Genomic DNA, 25,084 nt, shown 5'->3' with positions numbered 1-25,084 from the left:
TGTAGTCTTTTCTTGACGTTTCTTGTTCTTTGTTTGCTTCTCATTTTGTCTCTTTTCAGCAAGTCTCTTTTGCCTCATCATGTTACTCATCTCTTCTCATTTCATTTTAATATCTTGTCTTGTTTATCTCTTGTCTCTTCTCATCAAGTTGTTGTCTTATGTATCTCTATCTGTATGTCTCTTTAGTTGTCATCATTCTTCTCATTTTTTTCTTCTCTTCTCTTCTCTTCTCTTCTCTTCTTATGTAGTCTCTTCTTGACATTTTTTGTAATTAGTCGCTTCTCATCTTGTCTCTCATCTTTTCTATTCTCATCTAGCTAGTCTTTTGTCTTTACTTGTCTTGCCTCTTCTCATCTCTTCTTATTCTCTTCTCACCTCATTTTCTCTTTTGTTTGTTCTTTTATCATCTAGTCTTGTCTCATTTTTTCTCTTCTCATACTGTTTGTCTTCTTTTGACCCATCATGTCTCTCGTCTCTTCCTATCTAGTCTCCTCTCAGCTCCGCTCGAGGGTTGTCTGTGCTCATTGTGAGTGTTTACTCTGGCTGTTTCCCGTGGTCATTGTGAGTGTGCACTATGACTGTCTCCTGAGTGTCGGCTGGTAAAATGATCTCATTCATAATTGATGAGTCTGCGGAGCTGCTGTTATCAGCTGTTTGTGTGTTTCCTAGAAAGCAGTAATTCCTCTCTGGGTGTAGTTTTACATCATGGGTCGAGCTGTCCTCCACGATAAAATGTTTGTTGATCTTTATCATCACCTAGTACAACTTGTATAGATGTATGGCTGATGTTATGTTGTTGATAAAATGGTTAAAAATGGGTTTGCATAAACAGTAAATAACTAACAGTTTTAACAGTCGTGTCCCTTGATGAGCTTCAGTCCAGCACAAACTCTTCCACAAGCACTGTTTTATGATCATATATACAGTTGAAGTCAAAAGTTTACATACACCTTGCAGAATCTGCAAAATGTTAATTATTTTACCAAAATAAGAGGAGTTATACAAAATGCATGTTATTTTTTATTTAGTACTGACCTGAATACGATATTTCACATAAAAGACATTTACATATAGTCCACAAGAAAAACAATAATAGTTGAATTTATTAAATGACTTGTTTAAAAGTTTACATACACTTTTTTTTAGTTGTTCATGAGCCCCTTGTTTGTCCTGAACAGTTAAACTGCCTGTTGTTCTTCAGAAAAATCCTTCAGGTCCCATAAATTCTTTGGTTTTTCAGCATTTTTGTGGTTTTCCAGCATTTTTAGCATTTGAACCCTTTCCGACAATGACGGTATGATTTTGAGATCCATCGTTTCACACTGAGGACAACTGAGGGACTCATATGCAACTATTACAGAAGGTTCAAACACTCACTGATGCTCCAGAAGAAAAAAACATGCATTAAGAGCCAGGGGTGAAAACATTTTAACAGAATGAAGAGTTGTACATTTTTCTTATTTTGCCTAAATATCATATTTTTTTCATTTAGTCCTGGTTTTCAGAAGCTACAGAAGATACTTTTCCCAGAAGACAAAATGAGTTAAATTTACCCTGATCTTCAAATTCAAATAGTTTTCACCCGCTCTTATTTTGGTAAAACCATTAACATTTTGCATATTCTGCAAGGTGTATGTTAATTTTTGACTGAATATGAATTCAATTCTATTATCACATTTAGCTATTTATAAAAGGCTTTGGGTCCTTTGCCTCGGCGTTATAAAAAGAGGTAGTTTACGCAGAAATTAAAAATAGCCACTGGAAAAAAATATAATGGACATTAATGGGTACCATCAATGGTTTGTTTAACTACATTCTTCAAAATATATTATTTTTGAACTACGTCATAAGACTAGCTCATAATGTTTAGTTAGTTATCATCCATAAAAAAGTGGATTATTTATTTATTAAAAAAACTACTTACCTGCTACCCACCATTGTGTTTTTTTATTATCATTTTGTGATGTAATTTGTTCAATGTGTAAAATACTTTCTCCTGTCAGTTAAATGATACTGAGTGCTCAACATATGACAATTTGTTTTAAAAGTATCATCAGTATCAACAGCTCATCTGTGTTAAATGAACACCAGTGGCACCCATGTATGTACGGTAGAAATGTGACTCTACTGCCCTCTGCTGACCAAAAGCAAGCTATTTGTTAAAGTTTAGGATGATCAGTGGGCCTGTTAGACAAATAAATAGCACCAGAGGATGGCACAAACAAGATGCACAATTCAAGTAATCATTTGACTAAACAGCTTTCCATTTAATGTATTCAGAATATTTACAAAATTCTAATTGTAAATGTTATTGTTCTGGTACCATGCAAATATTGTCTGGATGTGCATGAGCATGATACAGACCTCGATTTAAAATGCTGAGCAATTCAGTCATATTCTGTTTTGATTTTCAGTCTTTATCATGTTAGCAGATGTGAGCAGTGGTTGATGTATGTGTTGTTGTTGGTATTTCAGTACAGCGGAGGGCTTTGCTGACTCGGATGTCTCTACAGGCTGGGAAACCTTCATGCAGGCGCTCGGCTACTTCCTGAAGATGTTCTTTGGGTCGGCCGCTTTGGGCACACTCACCGGTCTCATCTCTGCTATTGTATCCTAAAGATTTTGTTTAATTAGGGCTGTGCAATATATAGAAATGATCAAAATACCGCAAATGTACATATCGCAATATGCATATCATCTCAGCATGTGGCCTTTTAAGCATTGTCATATTGCATATCGAATATTGCATTATTCAATAAGTTATCGCATATCACATTTTTCTTCAATATCGCACAGCCCTAGTTTTAATGCTTTAATGCAGTCTTTTTTTTTTTTTTTGCCTTAATAAACTCCTAATTACTGCTAATTGAAGTAAGGTTGCTGTAATAATTACAGCATGTTTAGTTAGCGAGTAGGGTTAAGGGGAGACACTGCAGGCAAAAACAGTTTTTTTTTTACATGCACCTGTCAAGTTTGAGATTTTGGGCTTTCATAAAGTGTTTTTTCAGACTAATGGAAAGAAAACATCCAAAAGACACTGTTAAGTGTTTCTTTTATAGCACTTTATCTATTTGTGTCAATAGATTTCAACCACAATACATATTTTTAAAGGCCGTTTTCTCCTACACTGAGCCATAAATCTCCACTTCAGTAGCACTTACACACACCAAACTTTACATTTTTATTTCTGACTATATCCTGAAGGTTTTTACAGAGGGATTTGTTCATATATAATTTGCTTGATTTTATTCCCCACAAAAGAATTTAAAGGTCAATTGTTTTCTGTCTGTTCTGTTTGTTCTGAATTAATGACAAAATGAGATACCCCAAATCCCCTCTGTAAAAACATTGACTCTAATATATCAAAAAAATTAAACAAGATTTTTGTAACTGACTTGATCTAGTGTTTAGATTTTTACTAGAAATGTACGCAAATTAATGTATGTAATATTTAGACCTAACATTTTAGAAAACTTGTAATACAAAAAATATTTGCACTTATTAATGTAATCAATCATCTGGGTAAGTAAGGTCATAACTATTAGTTGGTTTTTTTCATCCTATTCACCTGCAGTGTCTCGCCTTATGTTATAATTCAGAATAAGGCATTATTTCTGCCTTATACTGTATATACTAATAAACAGCCAATATTCTTGTAACATGCATGCTAGTAAACATCTAGGCAATAGTGAATGCATTTTTTATACATGGTTGTTTATTTTAAGAGCTTGGTCTTGGATTATTTTGCTGAATGATAGTATGCAGGCTTTAAAACACTTTGACCTGAGGAAGACTCCCTCTCTGGAGTTTGGGATGATGATTATATTTGCATACCTGCCGTATGGTCTTGCTGAGGGCATCAAACTCTCCGGTGAGCTTAAAAACAGATCCTAATGAGTTTAGATGTGTAATACTGTATAATTAGTCAAATATTGTTGTGTTTTCAGCATCAAAATGAATCAGAATTTCTTTTTGTCTGTAGGTATCATGGCCATTCTGTTCTCCGGTATTGTCATGTCTCATTACACTCATCATAACTTATCGCCAGTCACCCAGATTCTCATGCAGCAGACTCTTCGAACCGTGGCCTTCATGTGCGGTGAGTTCCTCACTTGACTCTCACAGAGGTGATTTGCTGTTAACCTTAATCTTACTCTTCTCTTTTGTATTTTGATTCCACAGAAACATGTGTGTTTGCATTCCTGGGGTTGTCTATCTTCAGTTTCCCTCATAAGTTCGAGCTGTCTTTTGTCATCTGGTGTATAGTACGTGTCGCCAAAGTGCTTGTTTTCACTTGTTAGTCTCCTTCGAGTGCATTATTGCTCTTTCTGCTCCTCAGCATCTGATAAAACATGAATGCGTGCTGAACAAATAATACGTCACTGGCTCTTTGGAATTTGATCTGATGTCACTTAAGCAAGACAAGTTGTTGTTTATAATGTTTATCAGTTTTAAATCAAAATTCAGAACTCAGTTGTTTGGGTTTTCCTGTCACAGGTTCTGGTTCTTGTCGGTCGGGCTGTGAATATCTTCCCCCTCTCCTTTCTGCTCAACTTCTTCAGAGATCATAAAATCACACCCAAAATGATGTTCATCATGTGGTTCAGTGGTAAGAAGACCTGAAAAATGATTCAGTTTTATTTTCCAAATGGTTTTATGGCATGAAGTCAGTTTGTCTTTTTCTTTTTTATTCTTAAATTACGTCAGCGTCAATTGACCACATGCACAGAGCGTTCTTTAGAACTTCTGCTTAATGATGAGCAGCTCGTAGACTTCTGCTGAAGATCATTGTATATGTGCTATATATTGGTGGACACTCTTTAGACTCATCTCCTGCCTCGTTCTTATCAGAAACTGAGAAAAATAATAATTGCAACATCGTAAATAATGTTAGCGGCATGAACATGAACAGTTTGATATTATTTAACAACATTAACTTCTGAGCCTGGTAATCCCAGGAGAGTATCTGCATAGTTGTACATTTAAATGCTGACAGCTGAACACTATCATAACATAATCAGTAACTTGCCTTCATAGTCATGAACACATTTTTTATTATTTTTCATCTCATCTTATTTTTCATTTCATTTTACAGCTGTGCAATAAAATTAACTTTAAAGGTTCACCTTTTATTCATAAAGACATGGAAAAAATATATATTTTCACAGAAAATGTCTTTTTGAGATGAAAATGGCATGAAATTATCCATATAACCAGAAGATGGCAGCAGAGGATCAATCATTGGCTGCAGCTGCCATTTCAACTCCCTTGAGTTGCTTTTCGATTTATTATCAAATTACTAGTATAATAAATTGTAGTACTTTTACCACACTGAAGTATATAGTATAGCAAGTGCAGAAAGTCATTCAAATAAATAAACTCAGAGACAAACAGTTTTTTTTAAAACACTTATATATAGTTCACTACAAATTAAATAAGTTAAATATTAATGCTATAAGAATTAAATAATGCACTCAATATGAATTGATAAGAATGTGAAATATTTTATATAATTTAATAACTACATCTTTTAAGCTTTATCTTGAACTGTAAAAGCTATTAAACAGTCTATATTTAACCAACACAAACTTGTTCCTGCTGTAGTTGTGTTACTCTGAATTTAGTCTGAATCATTTAATGCACAGCTCTTTTTTTGACATCGGCTTGTCAGATGTTTCGTCCGGTTATTACTGTCAATCATAGCAATGACTCGCGCATATTTAGCCGATTTACATGTGTATTGTTTTAAACTGGCGTTTGTCATTCTTGAAATGCTATACATGGCATTTGGTGCTCTTAGACAAACAACTTTTTTTTCGATTGTGAATGGATTATGTAGAGAAAACAAGCAAAGGACACTGGCTTGTCTAAAACAAGGAAGTAATCCGTGCATATGGCCAATTGTCTTATAATAATTTGTAATAAAGTTATTCCATATTGTCATAAAATGATTATGAGTGTATTATGAAACTGTATGTGCTATTCAGTCTAAGCACATGTCTTCTGTGCCGATGTGCTCAGGTCTGCGGGGTGCGATTCCTTACGCCCTCAGTCTACATCTGGGTCTGGAGCCCATAGAGAAACGGCAGCTGATCGGCACCACCACCATCGTCATCGTGCTCTTCACCATCCTGCTGCTGGGGGGCGGGACCATGCCCCTCATCCGCATCATGGACATCGAGGAGAGCCAATCACGGCGCAAGAACAAGAAAGATGTCAACTTGAGCAAAACTGAGAAAATGGTGAGAGAACAGTTATCTTTACTTTACTTTTTTTTGCATGTAAAATGGACCTTTCAAAACATTTTGTGAGCCTCAGATTTCATAGTTAAACATCTGTATTGGATGTGAACACACACTCATATGGCAAGCCACTTTAGCTTAAAATAGCTTGTTGTAATTGCATTTTTACTGGTAACAATTCAATTAGAGAGCTCTACAAGTCAATTATTACTAGTAAAAATGCCTATAAGAGAACTCTTTAAATCCATTTTTACTAGTTACAATTACCCTTAGAGAACTCTCTAGGTACTCTCTTTATTTACGATTTTTTTTTTTTTTTTTTATATTATTATTTTTCTCATTTTCTGATAAGAATGAGGCAGTAGAGGAGTCTCAATAGTGTCCACCTATATATAGCACATATAAAATGAGCTTCAGCTGAAGTTCGCGAGCTGCTTATCATTATGCGGAAGGTCTAAATAACACTCCGTGCATGTGGTCAATTTAAAGGCAAAGTTGGACTGTAGCGTCTTGTAATTCATAACAATGAGTAACACGTTATTAAAGTAATTTAAAATATAAACATTTTCAAAGAAGCAGAAAGAAAATGACTTCGGACAACAAATGTACATGCAATTATAGAATCACCCACATGCATTTGTTTAAAATGAAAATATATCATATTATAGTTTAATGTAATGATGTAATGTAATAAATAACATTTTAGGTTGTTTTGGTTGATAAATGGCACCTCTCTCTCTCTCTCTCTCTCTCTCTCTCTCTCTCTCTCTCTCTCTCTCTCTCTCTCTCTCTCTCTCTCTCTTTCAGGGTAACACCATTGAATCTGAGCATTTGTCGGAGCTGACAGAGGAAGAGTATGAAGCTCATATTTTTCAAAGGCAGGATCTAAAGGGTTTCCTGTGGCTTGATGCCAAATATCTGAACCCTTTCTTCACCCGTAGACTCACACAAGAGGTGAGAGCGCTCAAAACCTTCATACAGATGAGTCCAGTTATATGAGAAACAATAGGGTGTGTAATCTGTCGTTCTTACTTCCTCTCTAAGGACCTGCTGCATGGCCGGATACAGATGAAGACGCTCACTAATAAGTGGTATGAGGAGGTGCGGCAGGGTCCGTCCGGCTCTGAGGATGAGGACGATGAGGCAGAACTGCTCTGAGACAATCATGTGAGAGCTGTTGTCACGTCATGTGGCATGAAGTATACAGACTTGTCGGATTCGCACAGAAATCCTTGACTGGAGAAGTGCTTCCCAGCTAAAGAAGGAAAAGAAGAGGAGTATGTGGTACAAAAAGCCTGGGATTAAGAGAAGAAAATGAAGGAAAGTATAAAGAGAATTTGAGGCGGAAAGCAAAAAAATAAACAGCAATATTGGACACCTTTCTGTCATTTTGTAATAGGCTGAAGCACCGTAATGTAACACTTGCTACGTTTTTGGGGGGGGGGGGGTGTTTCACACACAGGGAAATGACACCAATGAATGTTTTGTTTGGAATTAATTTAACAAACGTAACCTATTTTCTTTTCATGAAATATTTATTTGTTGTGTTGTCTTTGTAAATGGGAGTAAAAGAGTATTTTATAATGTTTCTCGACACTGTATTTTGTATCAGACTTGAGTTTGTAATTAACTGTAATGAAACTGTGATTGAAGGAATTATATCTGTGCATAATTTAATGTGTTGAATGCACAAAGCTGCTGTGGGAAAGTGGTGTAAAAAAAACAACAACAGATGTGAATAAATTATGGATTCCAGTAACTTAATGCAGTGCAGTCCCTTTGTACATTTGTTACTAAAAGTAGAAGCAGAACAAACTTTGGTTTTAAGCTTATTGATTAAGAAAATATTAAATAGTGATAATATAATGTCTGACCACAAGAGGGTGTTCATGTTCAACGTTTTATATAGAACTGTAGGAAAAACTGCTCACTTCCGTTGACTTGAATCTGGAAAGATACATAGGCAGATAGAAGCCAAGAGCAAGCTATGGTCAATACATTTCAATGCACTCAACTGATTAAAATGAAGTATTTAACTGATCATTGTGACTTTATGTAGAGTATTAAACAGTTCTGTAATGTAGGTTTACTAGATTAAAAAAAAGTGTGTCAAGACAAACTTTAAGTTGGCTTGAAAAAGGCGGACTAGAAAGTTTGAAAAGTTTGAAAGCTTTAAAAGGTTTAAAGGTTTTAAATTTGACTGTTCTCAGTCTGAAATAGTTTGAAGTTTGAAGTAGTTTTAAAAGCTTAAAGTTGATAGATAGATAGATAGCAAGTTACTAGCATGTTGTTAACAAGTTTCTATCATGATTAGTATGTTACTAGCGTGATTAACAAGTTACTAGCAGGTTGTTAGCAAGTTTCTATCATGATTAGTATGTTACTAGCGTGATTAACAGTTACTAGCATGTTGTTAGCAAGTTTCTATCATGATTAGTATGTTACTAGCGTGATTAACAAGTTACTAGCATGTTGTTAGCAAGTTTCTATCATCATTAGTATGTTACTAGCGTGATTAACAGTTACTAGCATGTTGTTAGCAAGTTTCTATCATGATTAGTATGTTACTAGCATGATTAACAAGTTACTAGCATGTTGTTAGCAAGTTTCTATCATGATTAGTATGTTACTAGCGTGATTAACAAGTTACTAGCATGTTGTTTGCAAGTTTCTATCATGATTAGTATGTTACTAGCGTGATTAACAAGTTACTAGCATGTTGTTAGCAAGTTTCTATCATGATTAGTATGTTACTAGCGTGATTAACAAGTTACTAGCATGTTGTTAACAAGTTTCTATCATGATTAGTATGTTACTAGCATGATTAGCAAGTTACTAGCATGTTGTTAACAAGTTTCTATCATGATTAGTATGTTACTAGTGTGATTAGCAAAGTTACTAGCATGTTGTTAGCATGATTAGCAAGTAGCTAACATGTTTCTAACATGATTAACAAGTTGCTAACAAACTTTTAGCATGATTAGCAAGTTACTAGCATGTTGTAAGCACGTTTCTATCACGATTAGTATGTTACTAGAGTGATTAGCAAGTTACTAGCATGTTGTTAGCATGATTAGCAAGTAGCTAACATGTTTCTAGCATGATTAACAAGTTGCTAACAAACTTTTAGCATTATTAGCAAGTTGCTAGCATGTTTCTAACATTATTAGCAAGTTTCTAACATGTTTCCAACACAATTAGCAAGTTGCTAGTATGTTTCTAACATGATTAGCAAGTTGCTAGTATGTTTCTAGCACGATTAACAAGTTTCTAGCATGTTTTTAACATTAGCAAGTCACTAGTATGTTTCTAGCACGATTAACAAGTTTCTAACATGATTAGCAAGTCGCTAGGATGTTTCTAGCACGATTAAGAAGTTTCTAGCATGTTTCTAACATGATTAGCAAGTCGCTAGTATGTTTCTAGCATGATTAACAAGTTACTAGCATGTTTCTACATGATTAGCAAGTTGCTAGTATGTTTTTAGCACGATTAATAAGTTGCTAGCATGTTTCTAACATGATTAGCAAGTCGCTAGTATGTTTCTAGCATGATTAACAAGTTGCTAGCATGTTTCAAGCATGATTAGCACGTTGGTAATATGTTTATAGCATGATTTGCAAGTTGCTGGCATGTTTGTCTCATAATTAGCAAGTTGTTAGCATGTTTGTCTCATAATTAGCAAGTTGCTAGCATGTTTCTAACATGATTAGCAAGTTGCTAGTATGTTTGTCTCATAATTAGCAAGTTGTTAGCATGTTTGTCTCATAATTAGCAAGTTGCTAGCATGTTTCTAACATGATTAGCAAGTTGCTAGTATGTTTGTCTCATAATTAGCAAGTTGCTAGCATGTTTCTAACATGATTAGCAAGTTGTTAGTGTGTTTGTCTAATAATTAGCAAGTTGCTGGCATGTTTGTCTCATAATTAGCAAGTTGTTAGCATGTTTGTCTCATAATTAGCAAGTTGCTAGTATGTTTCTAGCACAATTAGCACGTTGGTAACATGTTTATAGCATGATTTGCAAGTTGCTAGCATGTTTGTCTCATAATTAGCAAGTTGTTAGCATGTTTGTCTCATAATTAGCAAGTTGTTAGCATTTTTCTAGCATGGTGGAACATGTTAAATAAGTTAGAAGCATGTTAGCAACATGCTAAAACATGCTATCCATCCATTTATCCATCATCTGACAGACTGTATTGCTTTCAAAACATTCAAGCTTTAAGCTTTTAAACTACTTTAAACTTCAACCTTTTTTTTGAAAACCATAACATTTCTACAATTTCTACAACGTTTTCACACTTTCTGATCAGGCTTTTTCAAGCCAAATTAAAGTTTGTCTTGACGAGCTTTGTTATCTAGTTTAATAAGTACAAGTCAATCAAAGACTATAGAATACCCAAGACATGTCACTCGTATAGTTTTGAAGCCCCGCCTTCTTGATGAAAGAGCCAATCGTTGATTAGTAAAGTCAGTGTGTTACCGCAGCTGCCGTTAGAAGTCCCGGTTGCTATAGAAACAATCTGCGCTCTAAGATGTGTGCTCAGTACTGCGCATGCGCACTGGCTCATCTAACCTGAAAAATAAACGTTTTTTTAACGCTATTGGAGCACAAGGAACCATATTTATGAGGCAGTTCTTCTTGGAGTTCTTTGGAGATTTAAAATAGGACATTTAATTGTAAGCTTGGTGAACAGTTTTGGAGAATTTGATGTTTCCCCATTCAAAGAGATGCCCAAGAAGCGTTTCAAAGATGGCCGCCGAGTGACTTGCCTTAAAGGGACTTTGAGTCAAAGCAACTGTTGACAGTTCAGACTGCTGTCTGTTCAGAGTTGAGCTCTATGTGTGTTTGTTTTGTCTGAGTGCTGAGGTTCTGTCTGCAGACCAGCACACACAGGAGAGGCTCTGAAATCACTGTCAAACTCAACAAACAATAAGACATTATGTGCCAAGACACTACAGGAAAGAAGAACTTAACACAGTCAGCCAGCAGAAATGGTAAATAAAGCACAACCATGGTAACCATGTTAACAAGAAACAAGGATGCGCCTGGTCTGTTGTCAGTGGCAGGTGTGCTGGCAGGAGTGGGCGGAGCTTTGTAGGTGATTATGCCTGTGGCAACCAATAAACACAGAGGTGCCAGAACTGAGCCCAAACTGAAAAATGCACCAAAAGGGCCAATGAAAACCAGTAACAATACACACATGAAAGTAAAAAGCAGTATAATGATGGAGATCATGATGTAACAGGGGGATGAGAAAATATGAGCAGAGATCTGTGGATATTTCAGTGTCAGAACCCCCTCCAGAGCCACCAGCTGATGCAGGTGAAGGCTACAGATTTTCAGAAACAAATATCCAGTCTCTATAATGACTCTGTCAAGCCCATGGAAAGAATTAAAAGACATGCGTTTTGACACTATATATGGATACAGGAGCAGCTGAAACAGGTCACTGAGGAGGAGGAGGATGATGAAGGCTGAGATCCGGCCTCTTGTCTTCCTCTGAAGGTGCACAACATAAAAAGCCCAAATCAGACACGGCAGCCCCACACACACAGCAGTGATGAAGAAGATGGACAGTCTGATTGAATTAAAAGAAACATAGGATGAATAAGTAAGTATTTCCTCTCCAGGGCTGGTGTGAGATCTCTCAGTTGTTGTGGTCAAGATGATGGGTTCAGTGTACTTATATCTGTCCCCCATGGTATGATTTTGCTGCTGAACTTTGACTTCCTGAAAGACAACAACAACAACAAAAGTATTAACTCTGATGAACAGATTAAACCAGCCTAGGTAGTTTTACTCCATTAAAAAATACAGATAGCTTTATGGAAGTTGCTCATGAGAAAAATACTTGAGTAAAATTAATAAAGTAACTGATAGTTTGAAGTAAATTTTGTAAATGGTCAAAAATGTCCATTAGAGATAAACCGATCTTGACTTACCTTGGCCGATTGTGATAAAAATAAATCTGTTATTTTACAAACAAATAAGCTGATTGCAAATTTTTTTTACAAATATTTATTTTGTTGTTTTAAGCAGCAGACAAGAAAGAACATAAAATTGAGTACATGAATACGATTTTTTTCTCAATTGCAGGCAGAACCGGCAGTTACTAAAAATTAGAAGCAACCACTGCATTTGAATTGAAATCCAAACAAAGCTGCTACATGTGTCATGAGCAGTTTCTGATTTAAATTAGATTGTATAATTTAAAATCTGAAACAAAAACAGAATGGTCTGACTTTCTTTGTGAAATTACATATCTGCACGGCACACTGCAAAAAAAAAAAAAAAAAAAAAGATTTTCTTACTTAGATTTTTTGTCTTGTTTCCAGCCAAAACATCTAAAAATTCTTAATTCAAGAAAGATTTTCTAGGCAAGTAAAAATTATTGTCTTGTTTTCAGAAAAAGTCAAAAGTTAAGTGCATTTTTGCTTGAAACAAGCAAAATAATCTGCCAATAGACCTTTCTCACAGAAACCGGAAATACGCAATCGCAGGGTATGCAGACTTCCTGTGTAATGTCAACTTCAATTTAAAATGAAAATGGAGAGAGTCTACACAACTTCCCTCACTGGTTTGCCAAAGATAACTTTTGCCGACGTGATAAGAGTCGTGGAGGAAAACTCCGTCACAAAGAGGAACAAATTGGATAAAGGGTATACATTTTTCCACGAAGAGTTTATCCGGGACGTTCTAAAACGCTTAACGTGAAAAACGCTTAACGTGGCTTAACGTACGAAAAAACGACCAGGACACCCCAAATTTCTGTCAAACCTTACTTGGAACAAACACTAACTACTATCAAAAGAATAGTAGTATTATTCCACAGATAGTGAATTATATCACGTTAAGCAGTTTCCTTATAATGGGCTTCTACACTGTAAAAAACAACCTATAGAATCTACTCAATAAAATGGGGTAAACTGATGTAACAATTTGCACAGTTTGTTTGGGTAGATTCTATCCTATATATCTGAGTAAAGAATACCTGAATTGATCAGCTAAGACAAACTAAAAAAAGTAGGTAAAGTCTACACAGCAAAAAGCCCAGTATTAAATGAACTCTCCCAATAGTTTGAGTCCATACTCAAGAGTATTAAAATGAACACTGAAGCAGTGTTAGAGTTATTGAGGTAATTAAGTTATTCATTGAGTGGTGATTGACCATTATTAAAGACCTGTGTGATGTTAAAAAGCAGAATCGCCAAAAGGAGAAAATCTAATTTTGTAAGTCACCATTATAGTGGTCAGTGTTAGCATTAGTTTAGCTCTTTACCATTAACTTCTTAACATTAGGTTTTGTTTGGGTGCTCTAATTGAGTTATAACGGTCAGACAAACCAGGAGAAATTAGATTATGTGGTGTTGAACATGCTTTGACAAAGTCATAATGTAATGACCAGAATAACTGAGTTATATTTTATGTTATTTATGCTGGATTAATCAGAGTATTAATTTTGAAGCTTATTTTGACAAAAATATACACATATTTTAGATATAGACACACAGACATCAACAATCAGCATGAGAATCACAACAATGGTGACCATCAAAAACGTATGTTGTAGCCAATCAAAACTCATCCGTGTCTCCCATCATGCATTGCGGCATGAATAAATTATGAGCTGATTCTTTCCGTGATGTTTAGAGTTGATCTGTTTCTGAATATGCTGTTTGTCACCATTGTTGAGATTCATATGCTGATTCCTGATGTCAGTGTGTGCCTAAAAGAGCAATCTTTTAAAAAAATTTGATCAGAGGAGCTTGTAAAAATGCCAATAAAAAAAAAAGCTTTATTATTATTTTTTGCTGCTGTGAAACCCCAATGCAGTTGTAATAAACAAAGAATGTAGAACTGAAAGACTAGACTCTAAACGATTCCAGTGGCTCAAATTAAGCTTATTTTAAACCAGAATTATCACCACTGCATGACTTTTGCTCTTTAGCTTGTCTGGCTGGTTTAGCTAAACAGCTAAACAAAACTTAATGCTAAAAAGCTATAGGTCAAGAGCCCAACTAATGCTAACACTGACCACTATAATGGTGACATAAAAATGTTGGTGTCTTCAATCATTTTCAATCACCACTCAATGAATCACTTAATTACCTGATTAGCTTTGACACTGCTTCAGTGTTGATTTTAACACTCTGAGTATGGACTCAAATAAACTCCCGGGAGAGTTCATTTAATACTGCGCTTTTTGCTGTGTAGACTTTACCTACTTTTCTTTTTCTTTTTCTTAGCTGATAAATTCAGATATTCTTTACTCAGATATATAGGATAGAATCTACCCAAACAAACTGAGTGCAAATTGTTACATCAGTTTACCTCATTTTATTGAGTAGATTCTATAGGTTGTTTTTTACAGTGTATGGGGGAGAAAACGCTTAACGTGATATAATTCACTTTATCTGTGGAATAAGGGCTCGTTCTTTTGATAGTAGTTAATGTTTGTTCCACGTAAGGTTTGACAGAAACTTGGGGTTTCCTGGTCGTTTTTTACATACATTAAGCCACGTTAAGCGTTTTTCACGTTGTTTAACTGGTTACCGGCATACCGGGGCGGAAATAGGTTTACACAGCAATTATGTATTTCCAGTGCAAAATACGGAAGTTGTGAGAAAGGTCTATGGGGTAAGAAAAATAATCTTGTTTTCTGTTTCAAATAAGCATCTTTTTTTTTCTTACCCCATTGGCAGGTTATTTTGCTTGTTCTAAGCAAAAACTTAACTTGTTTTTTTTTTCTTCAAAAAAAAAAGAAAGAAAATAATTATTTACTCGACTAGAAAATCCTTCTTGATTTAAAAATGTTTAGATTTTTTGACAAAAAAAAAACTAAGTAAGAAAAGCAGTTGCACTTTTTTTTTTTTTTTTTTTTTTTGCAGTGCAGAGGTGGCGTTCTGAATTGAGAAGGCAAACTTTTCATGATCCTTGGTTACGTAAACATTACTTGCACTGTCAGAAAAAAATATATATATTAACAATGTAATCAATATCATATTTATTAAAGCCAAGCATGAATCTCAAGTTTGTTTTTTTAATAAACTTCAATAACAATTTAAACAACATATTTTGTGAACTTATGTTCAGCTTTTCTTTTTAATAGTTAACTTCTAACTACTTTTTATCAGGTTATCAGTCATCAGTAAATACTGGTCACAAACATGGCGGTTAACTTTAAATTTCAACAAGCTGATTACTAAAAAAAAAAAAACTTCTAAACATCATGTTTTCATGACATTTTAAGTCTTATTTTGATGTAACAAAGTGTGTGAGTTGTTTATATACTCATTTAAATTAGTCAATATGTGATTTATACACTTTTGTTTAGACCTTTTTCCTGAGTAAACGATGAGCACTGCCATTACGAATTCTAACCTCAGATTGAATGCTTTTCTGTTCCGGTTTCCATAGGAACCCATTCAAATAGCGTCCATCTGTTTTTAATGTAACTAAAGTCCGCTGCTTCGTGTCATCTACACACTCATTAAAGTGAGGCACTGACAAATGACGGTCATTGCGACATTGCCAAGTGATGGCGCTATGGAGCCATGTGCTTTTTAAAAACATTTTAAAAGGTTTAACATTAGTTTATTAGCTCGGAATATACCCTAATTTGACTAGAAACAATGCAGACCGGAAATGCAAAGCATTCTTTCAGTTAAGCGTCGGACTTACTTCGGTGTTCAGGAAAAACGTCTATTATTTTTTGTAATATTGGTGTTGTTTTATTTGTGTACTATGATTTTTCCCCCCTCATCCAATAGAGGGGATGAATGAAAACATGGAACATCAGAAATATAGTGTTTTAATGGTTTTCACTGTAAACAAAGCAGCACTGCGTTTATTAACACTGCATTCAAATGCATTATACAGGGGCAAGCTGAAAAGAAAATTCTATCTAAGCTTTCTTGAGACAGTCAGTTCCCCTAAGAGATACATTCCTATTAACAGCAACCTGCAGTTCAATATTTAGCATTTTCTACCAATATTTGATACAAATATTTTTTCAATAATATTTTTTCATTACATGTGATCACAATTAAATGTTTACTTAAACCTAATATTTATACAAATTAAACAGAGATTCAAACGTAGCATCTTAAATTTAGACCCACGGTGGAGATCCATTAAGCACTACTTGCTGTGTTTGTTCTTCTCAAGTTTTATCAGATTTGTGATTTGCGAAATGAATCATTGTCGCTATGACTGGTTGCTGTTTTTTTGCATTTTGTAGTCACAATTGTAACGAAAGGGTCTTTAGAAAAGCACAGCAGTAATGACTTCATGAATTACTTTACTTCTAAGATACTATTAGAGAGAAAAGTTTAACCATGTAACGTTTGCTACAGTATCGCATCAGATAAGGCACTTTAGGTCCCCTGAGGAACAATTCAACTCATTTTCTGCTATAAGAGAGGAACAATTATGTACAACTGTTATGTCATCAAAACTAAAAACATGTATGTTAGTGTCAATACCATCTAAGTTATTAAAAGAAATGTTTCCAGAAGTCTTAGATCCTCTTTTTAGTATTATTAATTCATCATTGGCTTTAGGATATGTCTGAAAAACTTTCAACATGGCTGTTATAAAAACACAACTTTATCATAGAGAATTGGTTAATGACAGATTAATCTTAGATCCTCAAATGACCTGCTCTTATCATCTGATCGTGGTTGTATCTCTCTATTAGTGCTACTGGATCTTAGTGCTGTGTCTGACACTATTGATCACAACATTCTTTTGAATAGACTAGAAAATTTGGTTGCATTAGTGGAAGTGCATTGGCATGGTTCAGATCGTACATGTTTGATCAGCATCAAAACAGTGAGGGAAGAAAAAGATTTGGCCCACTGACAAAGAAATGATCAGTCTATAATTTTAATGGTAGGTTTATTTGAACAGTGAGAGACAGAATAACAACAACAACAAAAAACAACAAAAACACATTTTAAAAGTTATAAATTGATTTGCATTTTAATGAGATAAAAAATTATTTGACCCCTTCGCAAAACATGACTTAGTATTTAGTGGCAAAACTCTTGTTTGCAAACACAGAGGTCAGACATTTTTTGTAGCTGGCCACCAGGTTTGTGCACATCTCAGGAGGGATTTTGTCCCACTCCTTGCAGATCCAATACAAGTCATTAAGCTTTCAAGGCTCCACCAATTTTCCCCCAAAGCATAATGTTTCCACCTCCATGTTTGACGGTGGGGATGATGTTCTTGGGGTCATAGGCAGCATTCCTCCTTCTCCAAACACGAAGAGTTGATGCCAAAGAGCTTGATTTTGGTCTCATCTGACCACAACACTTTCATCCAATTCACCTCTGAATCATTGAGATGTTTATTGGCAAACTTCAGGCGGGCCTGTTCATGTGCTTTCTTGAGCAGAGGGACCTTGTGGGCACTGCAGGATTTCAGTCCTTCACGGCATAGCGTGTTACCAATTGTTTTCTTGGTGACTATGGTCCCAGCTGCCTTGAGATCATTGACAAGATCCTCCCATGTAGTTCTGGGCTGATTTCTTACCATTCTCATGATCATTGAAACTCCACGAGGTGAGATCTTGCATGGAGCAGCCTTGTGTAGGTAAACAATCTTGTCCCTGACTTCCTTGGATAGCTCTATGGTCTTGGCCATGGTGGAGAGTTTGGAATCTGATTGATTGATTGCTTCTGTGGACAGGTGTCTTTTATACAGGTAACAAGATGAGATTAGGAGCAGTCCCTTTAAGAGAGTGCCCCTAATCTCAGCTCTGTACCTGTATAAAAGACCTGGAAGCCAAACATCTTTCTGATTGATAGGGGATCAAATACTTATTTCACTCATTAAAATGCAAATCAATTTATAACTTTTTTGAAATGTATGTTTCAGATTGTTGTTGTTGTTGTTATAATGTCTTTCACTGTTTAAATAAACCTAGGATTAGAATTATAGACTGATCATTTCTTCTTTGTCAGTGGGCAAACATACAAAATCAGCAGGGGATCAAATATTTTTGTCCTCACTTTACATAGTGTAAGAGTTAAATTGAGTTTAACAGAATTATGTAACTACAGAGTTTATGTTGAATATTGTTGTGAGGACTTTTATTTTGACAGAGTTGGGGAAAGAGGAAAATAAAAAGGAGAGATGGCGTTAAGAGCTCGTCCGTGTCTGAGGGTTTTACTTTATTAATCTTCAAGTTTACGCAGTATTAAAGCCCCAAAAGCACCCACAAAGTATTACAATAGCAGTGAATAAAGAGTTATGATAATTGCAGTGTGGAGTACCACAATGCTCAGTACTAGGCTATTGTTTTTTACCCTGTACATGCCATCACTGGGAAATACCATTAGGAAACGTGGACTTAGCTTTTTTCTCTGTTAGGCTGATGATACGAAGCTCTATATTTCTTCTTCAGAAGAAGGGTGGTTGGTTATGTAATAATATTATGTAATAACTGTGTAATAAACCACTATTGCGTGATAAGTGAACATGAAGAAAGTTTCTATTCCTCTTTTCTCTTTTATACAGTATGTTATTGCAATGATAAAAAAGTTAATCAATGGGGCTACGTTATTCTATCACATACCATAAAAATCTGGGTTTAACATTTGACTTGTCACTTACATTTCAGTCTGTACATTTCAAGACCTCATTTTACCAATATTGCCACACTGTGACCTACTCTCAGCACCAAAGACATTGAAACTCTGATTTATGCTTTGAAACCTCTCATCTTGTCTACTGCAGTTCACTGCTTATTGGGCTAAATCAATGGCTAGATTACAATATGTTGCAAATTCAGCTGCAAGAGTCATCAATCGCCAAGATGTCTGATCATATCATATTTTATCCTCTATAATAAAGTTGGAATCTGTTTTAATTCTTGGGGATTTTAATCTTCATGTTGATGACTGCTCATCTTACCCCGCAATGGAACTGTTAACATTGACTGAATCTTTTCATTTTGAGCAGCATGTTTCTGAGTCTACTCACCAAAAAGGCCATATTTTAGACTTAGTTTTTACGCTTGGCCTAGACATTTTAGACTTGTCTGTGATTGATGTCCATATGAGTGATCATAGCCTTGTTTTGTTTGATTTGCATTTTAGTCCTGAGCCAAAGCCTTCAGTAGTCAGGTCTCAGAGGCGTGTCATCTCTGCGAATACTGCAGATAGTTTTTCTGAGATGTTTGACCCTCTTGTATTCGTGGACTGTTTTGATGTGGACGATTTTATGCACTGTTTTAACAATCACTGTGTAACAATTTTGGATCAGGTGGCTCCTGTTAAATCTAATTTGTCACAGAAAAAAGTCTGTCCTTGGATAAATGAAGACATCTTAAAACTCAGGAGGCTGTGTAGAAAGATTGAATGCTTGTGGAAATCCACTAAACTTGAGGTGCACAGGCTCTATCTTAGGGATCTTGTGTCATCATACAATGTAATGGTTGAAAATGCTAGATCTGAATATATCCGTCAACTGGTAACATTGAATAAGAAAAACCCCAAAGTGTTGTTTGACACCATTAATTATCTTGTATGTCCTGCTGCTCCAGTTACTCCTGTTTTTTGTGAAGCTGACAGCAATGCCTTTTTGAGATTTTTCACAAACAAAATTAAGATGATCAAGGACAAAATCCCGCCCCTTCTGTGTGGTACCCCTGCTGTGTTTGAGCCTGTAACCAGCTTGTGGTCCTCATTTAAGACTGTGACATTTGCTGATATTTCAGCACTGGTGTCTAAGATGAAGCCCTCCTCTTGTCCATCTGACGCCATTCCCTGCAGGCTCTTTCAAAAAGTGTTTGAGGTAATTGGCCCTTGTGTTACTAAAATGGTTAATGCCTCTTTGTCAACTGGCGTGTTTCCCAGTGCCTTTAAACATGCCATAGTGGAGCCATTATTAAAAAGACCAGGCTTAGACCCGACAGATCTTAATAGTTTTAGGCCTATTTCAAAACTCCCGTTTCTGTCCAAGATCCTTGAGAAGGTGGTCTGTGAACAGCTTACATTTTTCCTGGATCAAAATAACATTCATGAGCCGTTTCAGTCTGGTTTCCGTAAACAACACTCTACGGAAACAGCCTTACTGAAAGTGTCTAGTGACATTATGATGGCTGCTGATTCTGGGAAACGTACTGTTCTAGTTCTCTTGGATCTGTCCTCAGCATTCGACACCGTTGACCATCAGGTCCTGCTGAAAAGACTGAGGGATCAAGTAGGACTATCTGGGTCAGTTCTTCAGTGGTTTTCCTCATACTTATCAGGGCGTAGCTTTAGTGTTTCAGCTAACCAAATAAGTTCTGAGTCTGTGGATTTGCTGTGTGGAGTGCCTCAAGGGTCCGTTTTGGGCCCTGTTTTATTTTTGTTGTATCTGATTCCTTTGGGAAAGATTATCCAAAGGTTTAGTGATGTTTCTTTCCACCTATTTGCTGATGATATCCAGCTTTATTGTTCCTTTAAGCCATCTGAAATCCAGAAGCTTAACTCTCTGCTCCATTGTCTAGTGGAGATTAAACAATGGCTTAGTAAAAATTCTCTGCAGTTAAATGCAGACAAAACGGAAACACTGGTTATCGCACCTGATGATGCAATTCCTGGGATCAAACAACACCTGGGCGACCTAGGCCAGTCTGCGAAGCCAAGTCTTCGCAACCTGGGAGTTATTTTTGACAAAGATATGTCATTAGCCCAGCACTGTAAGCAGCTAACAAGGAACTGTTTCTTTCAACTAAGGAACATTTCTAAACTTAGGAATATGGTCGCACGTAATGATCTGGAGCTTATCATTCATGCGTTCGTGTCTTCACGTTTAGACTATTGTAATAGTTTGTTTTCATGCTTAAATAAGAAGGAGCTCTCTCGACTGCAATTAGTGCAAAACTGTGCAGCGAGAATTCTGACCCGTACTAACAAGAGGACCCACATATCTCCCATCTTAAAACAACTTCATTGGCTGCCAGTGTCTTATAGGATCCAATTTAAAATTTTGGTTCTAGCGTTTAGAGCCCTGCATGGTCAGGCTCCTTCCTACCTCAGTGATCTGATTCAGCCTTATACCCCTGCCCGGGCTCTGAGGTCTGAGAATCAAACTCTGCTGAAGGCTCCACGCACTTGTTTTTGGACTAGAGGTGACCGATCCTTCCAGGCTGTTGCTCCTAGGCTTTGGAATGATCTTCCACTCTCTTTACGCTCTATTGACTCTGTGGATACTTTTAAAAGTAATCTTAAGACTTATTTATTTATTCAAGCTTTTAATTAGCTACTTTCTGGGCTGTTATGATTTCGGTGTTGTTTTTGATCCTTTTTATATTGTATGTTATTTCTGATTTAAACTGTGTTGTGAAGCACTTTGTGGCCCTTGCCTGTGAAAAGTGCTATATAAATAAAGATTACTTACTTACTTATATTACCACTTTGGGTAACACTTTATGACATCTTTTAATTAATAAATTTAATCACCAAACATTATACAATGCTTAACATATCATTAGTTAATATATATTCACATATCTAGAATACTCTTAATGTCAAATGCAGAAATGTTAATTCATGCATCCATGACCTCAAGGATAGATTATCGTAATGTTTTATTGGACGGTTGTTCTGCATGCTTAATAAAACTCCAGCTGGTTCAAAATGCAGCAGCTAGAGTTCTTACTAGAACCAGAAAGTATGACCATATTAGCCTGGTTCTGTCAACACTGCATTGGCTCCCTATTAAACACTGTATAGATTTCAAAATCCTGCTTATTATAAAGCCCTCATTGGTTTAGCTCCTCACTACTTCAGCAAGCTGGCAGTTTGATAATACCTAGAATAACAAAATCAACTGCAGGCGGCAGATCATTTTCTTATTTAGCGGCTAGACTAATGAAAGATTTACTTAACACTGTTCAGGAGACAGACACACTCTGTCAGCTTAAATTTAGATTAAAGACACATCTCTTTAACCTGGCCTACACTTAACACATTTCTATAATCCAAATCTGTTAAAGGGTTGTTAGGCTGTATTTATTAGGTCAACCGGAACCAAAAACACTTCCCAAAACACCTGCTGGACTTGTTTCATTGTAATGACATCTACACAAATATTAGTCTGTAATATTGGTCACCGTAGCCGCCAGATCCAGTCTGTATCAGATGGTCACTGTGGTCCCCAGCCCAGATGGTGGATCAACACCTAGAGATGTCCTCTACAGCCCTGAATGTCAGAGGAGACCACATCAACTATATGAGCCCCAGAGACGGATCCCCAGTGAAGAACTCCTCAGCTAGACGGCCGTCGGTGCAAGACCACAGGAACCAGATGAGTCCTTCGCAAATCTGACTTTGCTGTAACATGGAACTTCTGCACTATTGAAACTATTGTCCTTTTTAATACTGTAACGTTGCTTTGACACAACCTGTATTGTTAAAAGCGCTGTATAAATAATAGTGATTGATTGATTATGAGTTAATGGATAAATTAACAAGAATAATTTGTGAAGTGCTTAAAAGTAGTAATTAAACTATATTTTCGCAACATTTGTAAATGTAAAAATGAGCATTAGCTAATATGTGAATTGAAAAAGTACATTAACAAATACATTTGGAGTCATAACATAATTTCTGTTAAAATCATTTGTAGATTTTTTTAAAATGCATTGAAAGTTTAATGACATTTGACACTTAAAAATATGTCAAAAAAAATATGATTAACATGCAGACTCAAAATTTAACAGCAAAGCCTACTTTTTAGAAGTAGGCAACACCACATAAATGTTATACATTTGTATATGAATGCATGTCAGACTGGTTGTACAGTAAATCAGTCAACAGATTAAATTAAACGAGACGTTTTTGTTATTCTATGAAGTAATGAAAGCTTACCAGAATCCCACTGAAATGTGTTTCACTGTTTGTTCAGTTGTCTTCTCTGTGTTTGTTTGGCTGTAGGTGATGTTGTGTCTTTTTTTTTTAGCACTGATAAAATTGTGCAAATATGTTGTAGTTAAATGATTGCGGCACATGTGTTTCCTTTAAGCAATCCTATGAAGAAAGTGGTACTTTTCACAAAAGCACGCACAAGTTACAAAAGCACAGTTGGTTATGTCTGTGAAGTTAAACAGCTGGGAAAGAAATCTCATGTTTGTATTAGATCAGTGGCATCAGCTTAATATACAGAACCTGTAGTGCTGTTTTGGTCTACACTGGTAATATGAACCAAACAATAAAATAAAAGCAGAAAATCACTTACTGCTCTGGACCAAACAACTTCTATAGCTGTAATAAGATGACATTTCTTACTTGAATGCTGCATTTAAATGCTTTGATGTGAAGATAAACATTAAACATAAACTCACTCAGGACGAGGTCTTGGCTAATACAGCTGTCAGTCAACAATTGTGGGTGGGGCTGGTAAAGTGTGATGTTACACTTTACGGATTCTGTGATCGCTCTGAGACACCATTTATAATTTATGGAGATTAAAAAAATGGAGCAGGCAGATTTTTAATCATTATAGGGTGTTTGTATAGACACACACACTACCAACATACATTTATGTTCAAACAACAATATGTAAAAGTGAATTTTGCATAATAGGTGCCCTTTAAAGTGATTTATAATTATTATTTTATTTATTTAATTGTATTCTATTTCATTTTCCCCCCTGATTGTTCACAAACAAAGAACAAATGGGAGTTGAAAAAGGTATTCCAAAGGATTATTAATTGGAAAACTGAAACTGGAACTAAATAGATTAATAGCAAAAGAGATTAGTCAATTTTATTAGCTTGACCCTAGGTCAAAAGGAGTTAAAACATCTAATAACTCTTAAAGAACCAAATACAATCAAATTAAAAGAAGAAGGGGTAAATTTACATTGTTTGGGACAAGTTATTTTTGTCTTCTGTGTGTGATGTTGCTTTAAATTCTGCTGCTTTGTTTTAATACACATTGCTTGTTCCTGTAACACAGACAGCATTATTAACCCCTTGTGGACGAGCCTGTCTCTTGAGCGAGTTTAGTCTTCTGATAACTGGTCCAAATCTGGAAATAGTGCACCCTCTTTGTGCTCATTTCTGTGGGTGTGTAAGTAAAAGGGAAAATAAACTAAAACACATTGAGTGATTATGTAGATTAATTAACACCTAATGCATTGTTAGCTTGTATTGTTTTGGGGTGCTCAATTTCTCACACCTTCCACCTTATTTTGTTTATTCTCAGGTTAGGTAAAGATAGTCAAATCTGTCCTATCTCATAAGTAATTTTCATACTCACAACATAGGCCTCAGAAGACTTGTCTGTGGTCTGTTCTGCTCAAGTCTATCAATCAGAGTCTTTTGGCAGGCAGGCTTCTTGGTTATAATAAAGTATAGTTTTATTGTCTATAGGTTAAATACGTTACATAAATATATAAGTACAAAATAAAGAAATAAAAACACAAGCAAATAATTTGCTACACTGTTAGAAAGAAAGGTACAGCGCTGTCACTGGGGCAGTACCCTAAGGCAGTGGTTCTCAATCCTGGTCCTGGGGAACCCCTGCTCTGCACATTTTGCATGTCTCCCTTATTTACCACACCTGTTGAGATCATCAGCTCGTTAGGAGAGAGACACATAATCTAAACTAACGAGCTGATGATCTCAACAGGTGCAGGGGTCCCCCAGGACCAGGATTGAGAACCACTGCTTTAAGAGGTAGGTGAGCAGAGGTGGGTAGTCCAGGGGTCAGAAAGTAAAAGTCCTGCCATATGTTTGTTCCAGCCATGAACTGATGAAATGATTTCACCAGAGGAGGAACCAAGTTCTTCTGTTCAAGTCACAAGCCAGTCTCAAGTCAAATCCCAAGTCCTCAAAGAGT

At 35.9% G+C, this 25,084-nt stretch overlaps 1 protein-coding gene across 1 annotated transcript in view; it reads left to right on the top strand.

Annotated features, from left to right (window-relative positions):
* The window catches only part of slc9a8 (solute carrier family 9 member 8), a 57,452-nt gene extending 49,446 nt beyond the window's left edge, over positions 1 to 8,006 (top strand). The window contains exons 9-16 of the mRNA XM_073823171.1: positions 2,476 to 2,608; positions 3,766 to 3,871; positions 3,983 to 4,099; positions 4,183 to 4,265; positions 4,498 to 4,609; positions 6,022 to 6,242; positions 7,050 to 7,196; positions 7,287 to 8,006. Of these exons, the coding sequence (XP_073679272.1) occupies positions 2,476 to 2,608; positions 3,766 to 3,871; positions 3,983 to 4,099; positions 4,183 to 4,265; positions 4,498 to 4,609; positions 6,022 to 6,242; positions 7,050 to 7,196; positions 7,287 to 7,400 (1,033 nt within the window). The 3' untranslated portion in view covers positions 7,401 to 8,006. The remainder of the gene's footprint in view (positions 1 to 2,475; positions 2,609 to 3,765; positions 3,872 to 3,982; positions 4,100 to 4,182; positions 4,266 to 4,497; positions 4,610 to 6,021; positions 6,243 to 7,049; positions 7,197 to 7,286) is intronic.
* Positions 8,007 to 25,084: the final 17,078 nt, after the last annotated feature.

This window comes from Garra rufa, chromosome 18 (assembly GCF_049309525.1).
Source record: "Garra rufa chromosome 18, GarRuf1.0, whole genome shotgun sequence".
NCBI classification, from domain to species: Eukaryota; Metazoa; Chordata; class Actinopteri; order Cypriniformes; family Cyprinidae; genus Garra; species Garra rufa.
Note: the sequence above shows the minus strand (reverse complement) of the source record. Positions and strands in the feature narration are given on the sequence as shown.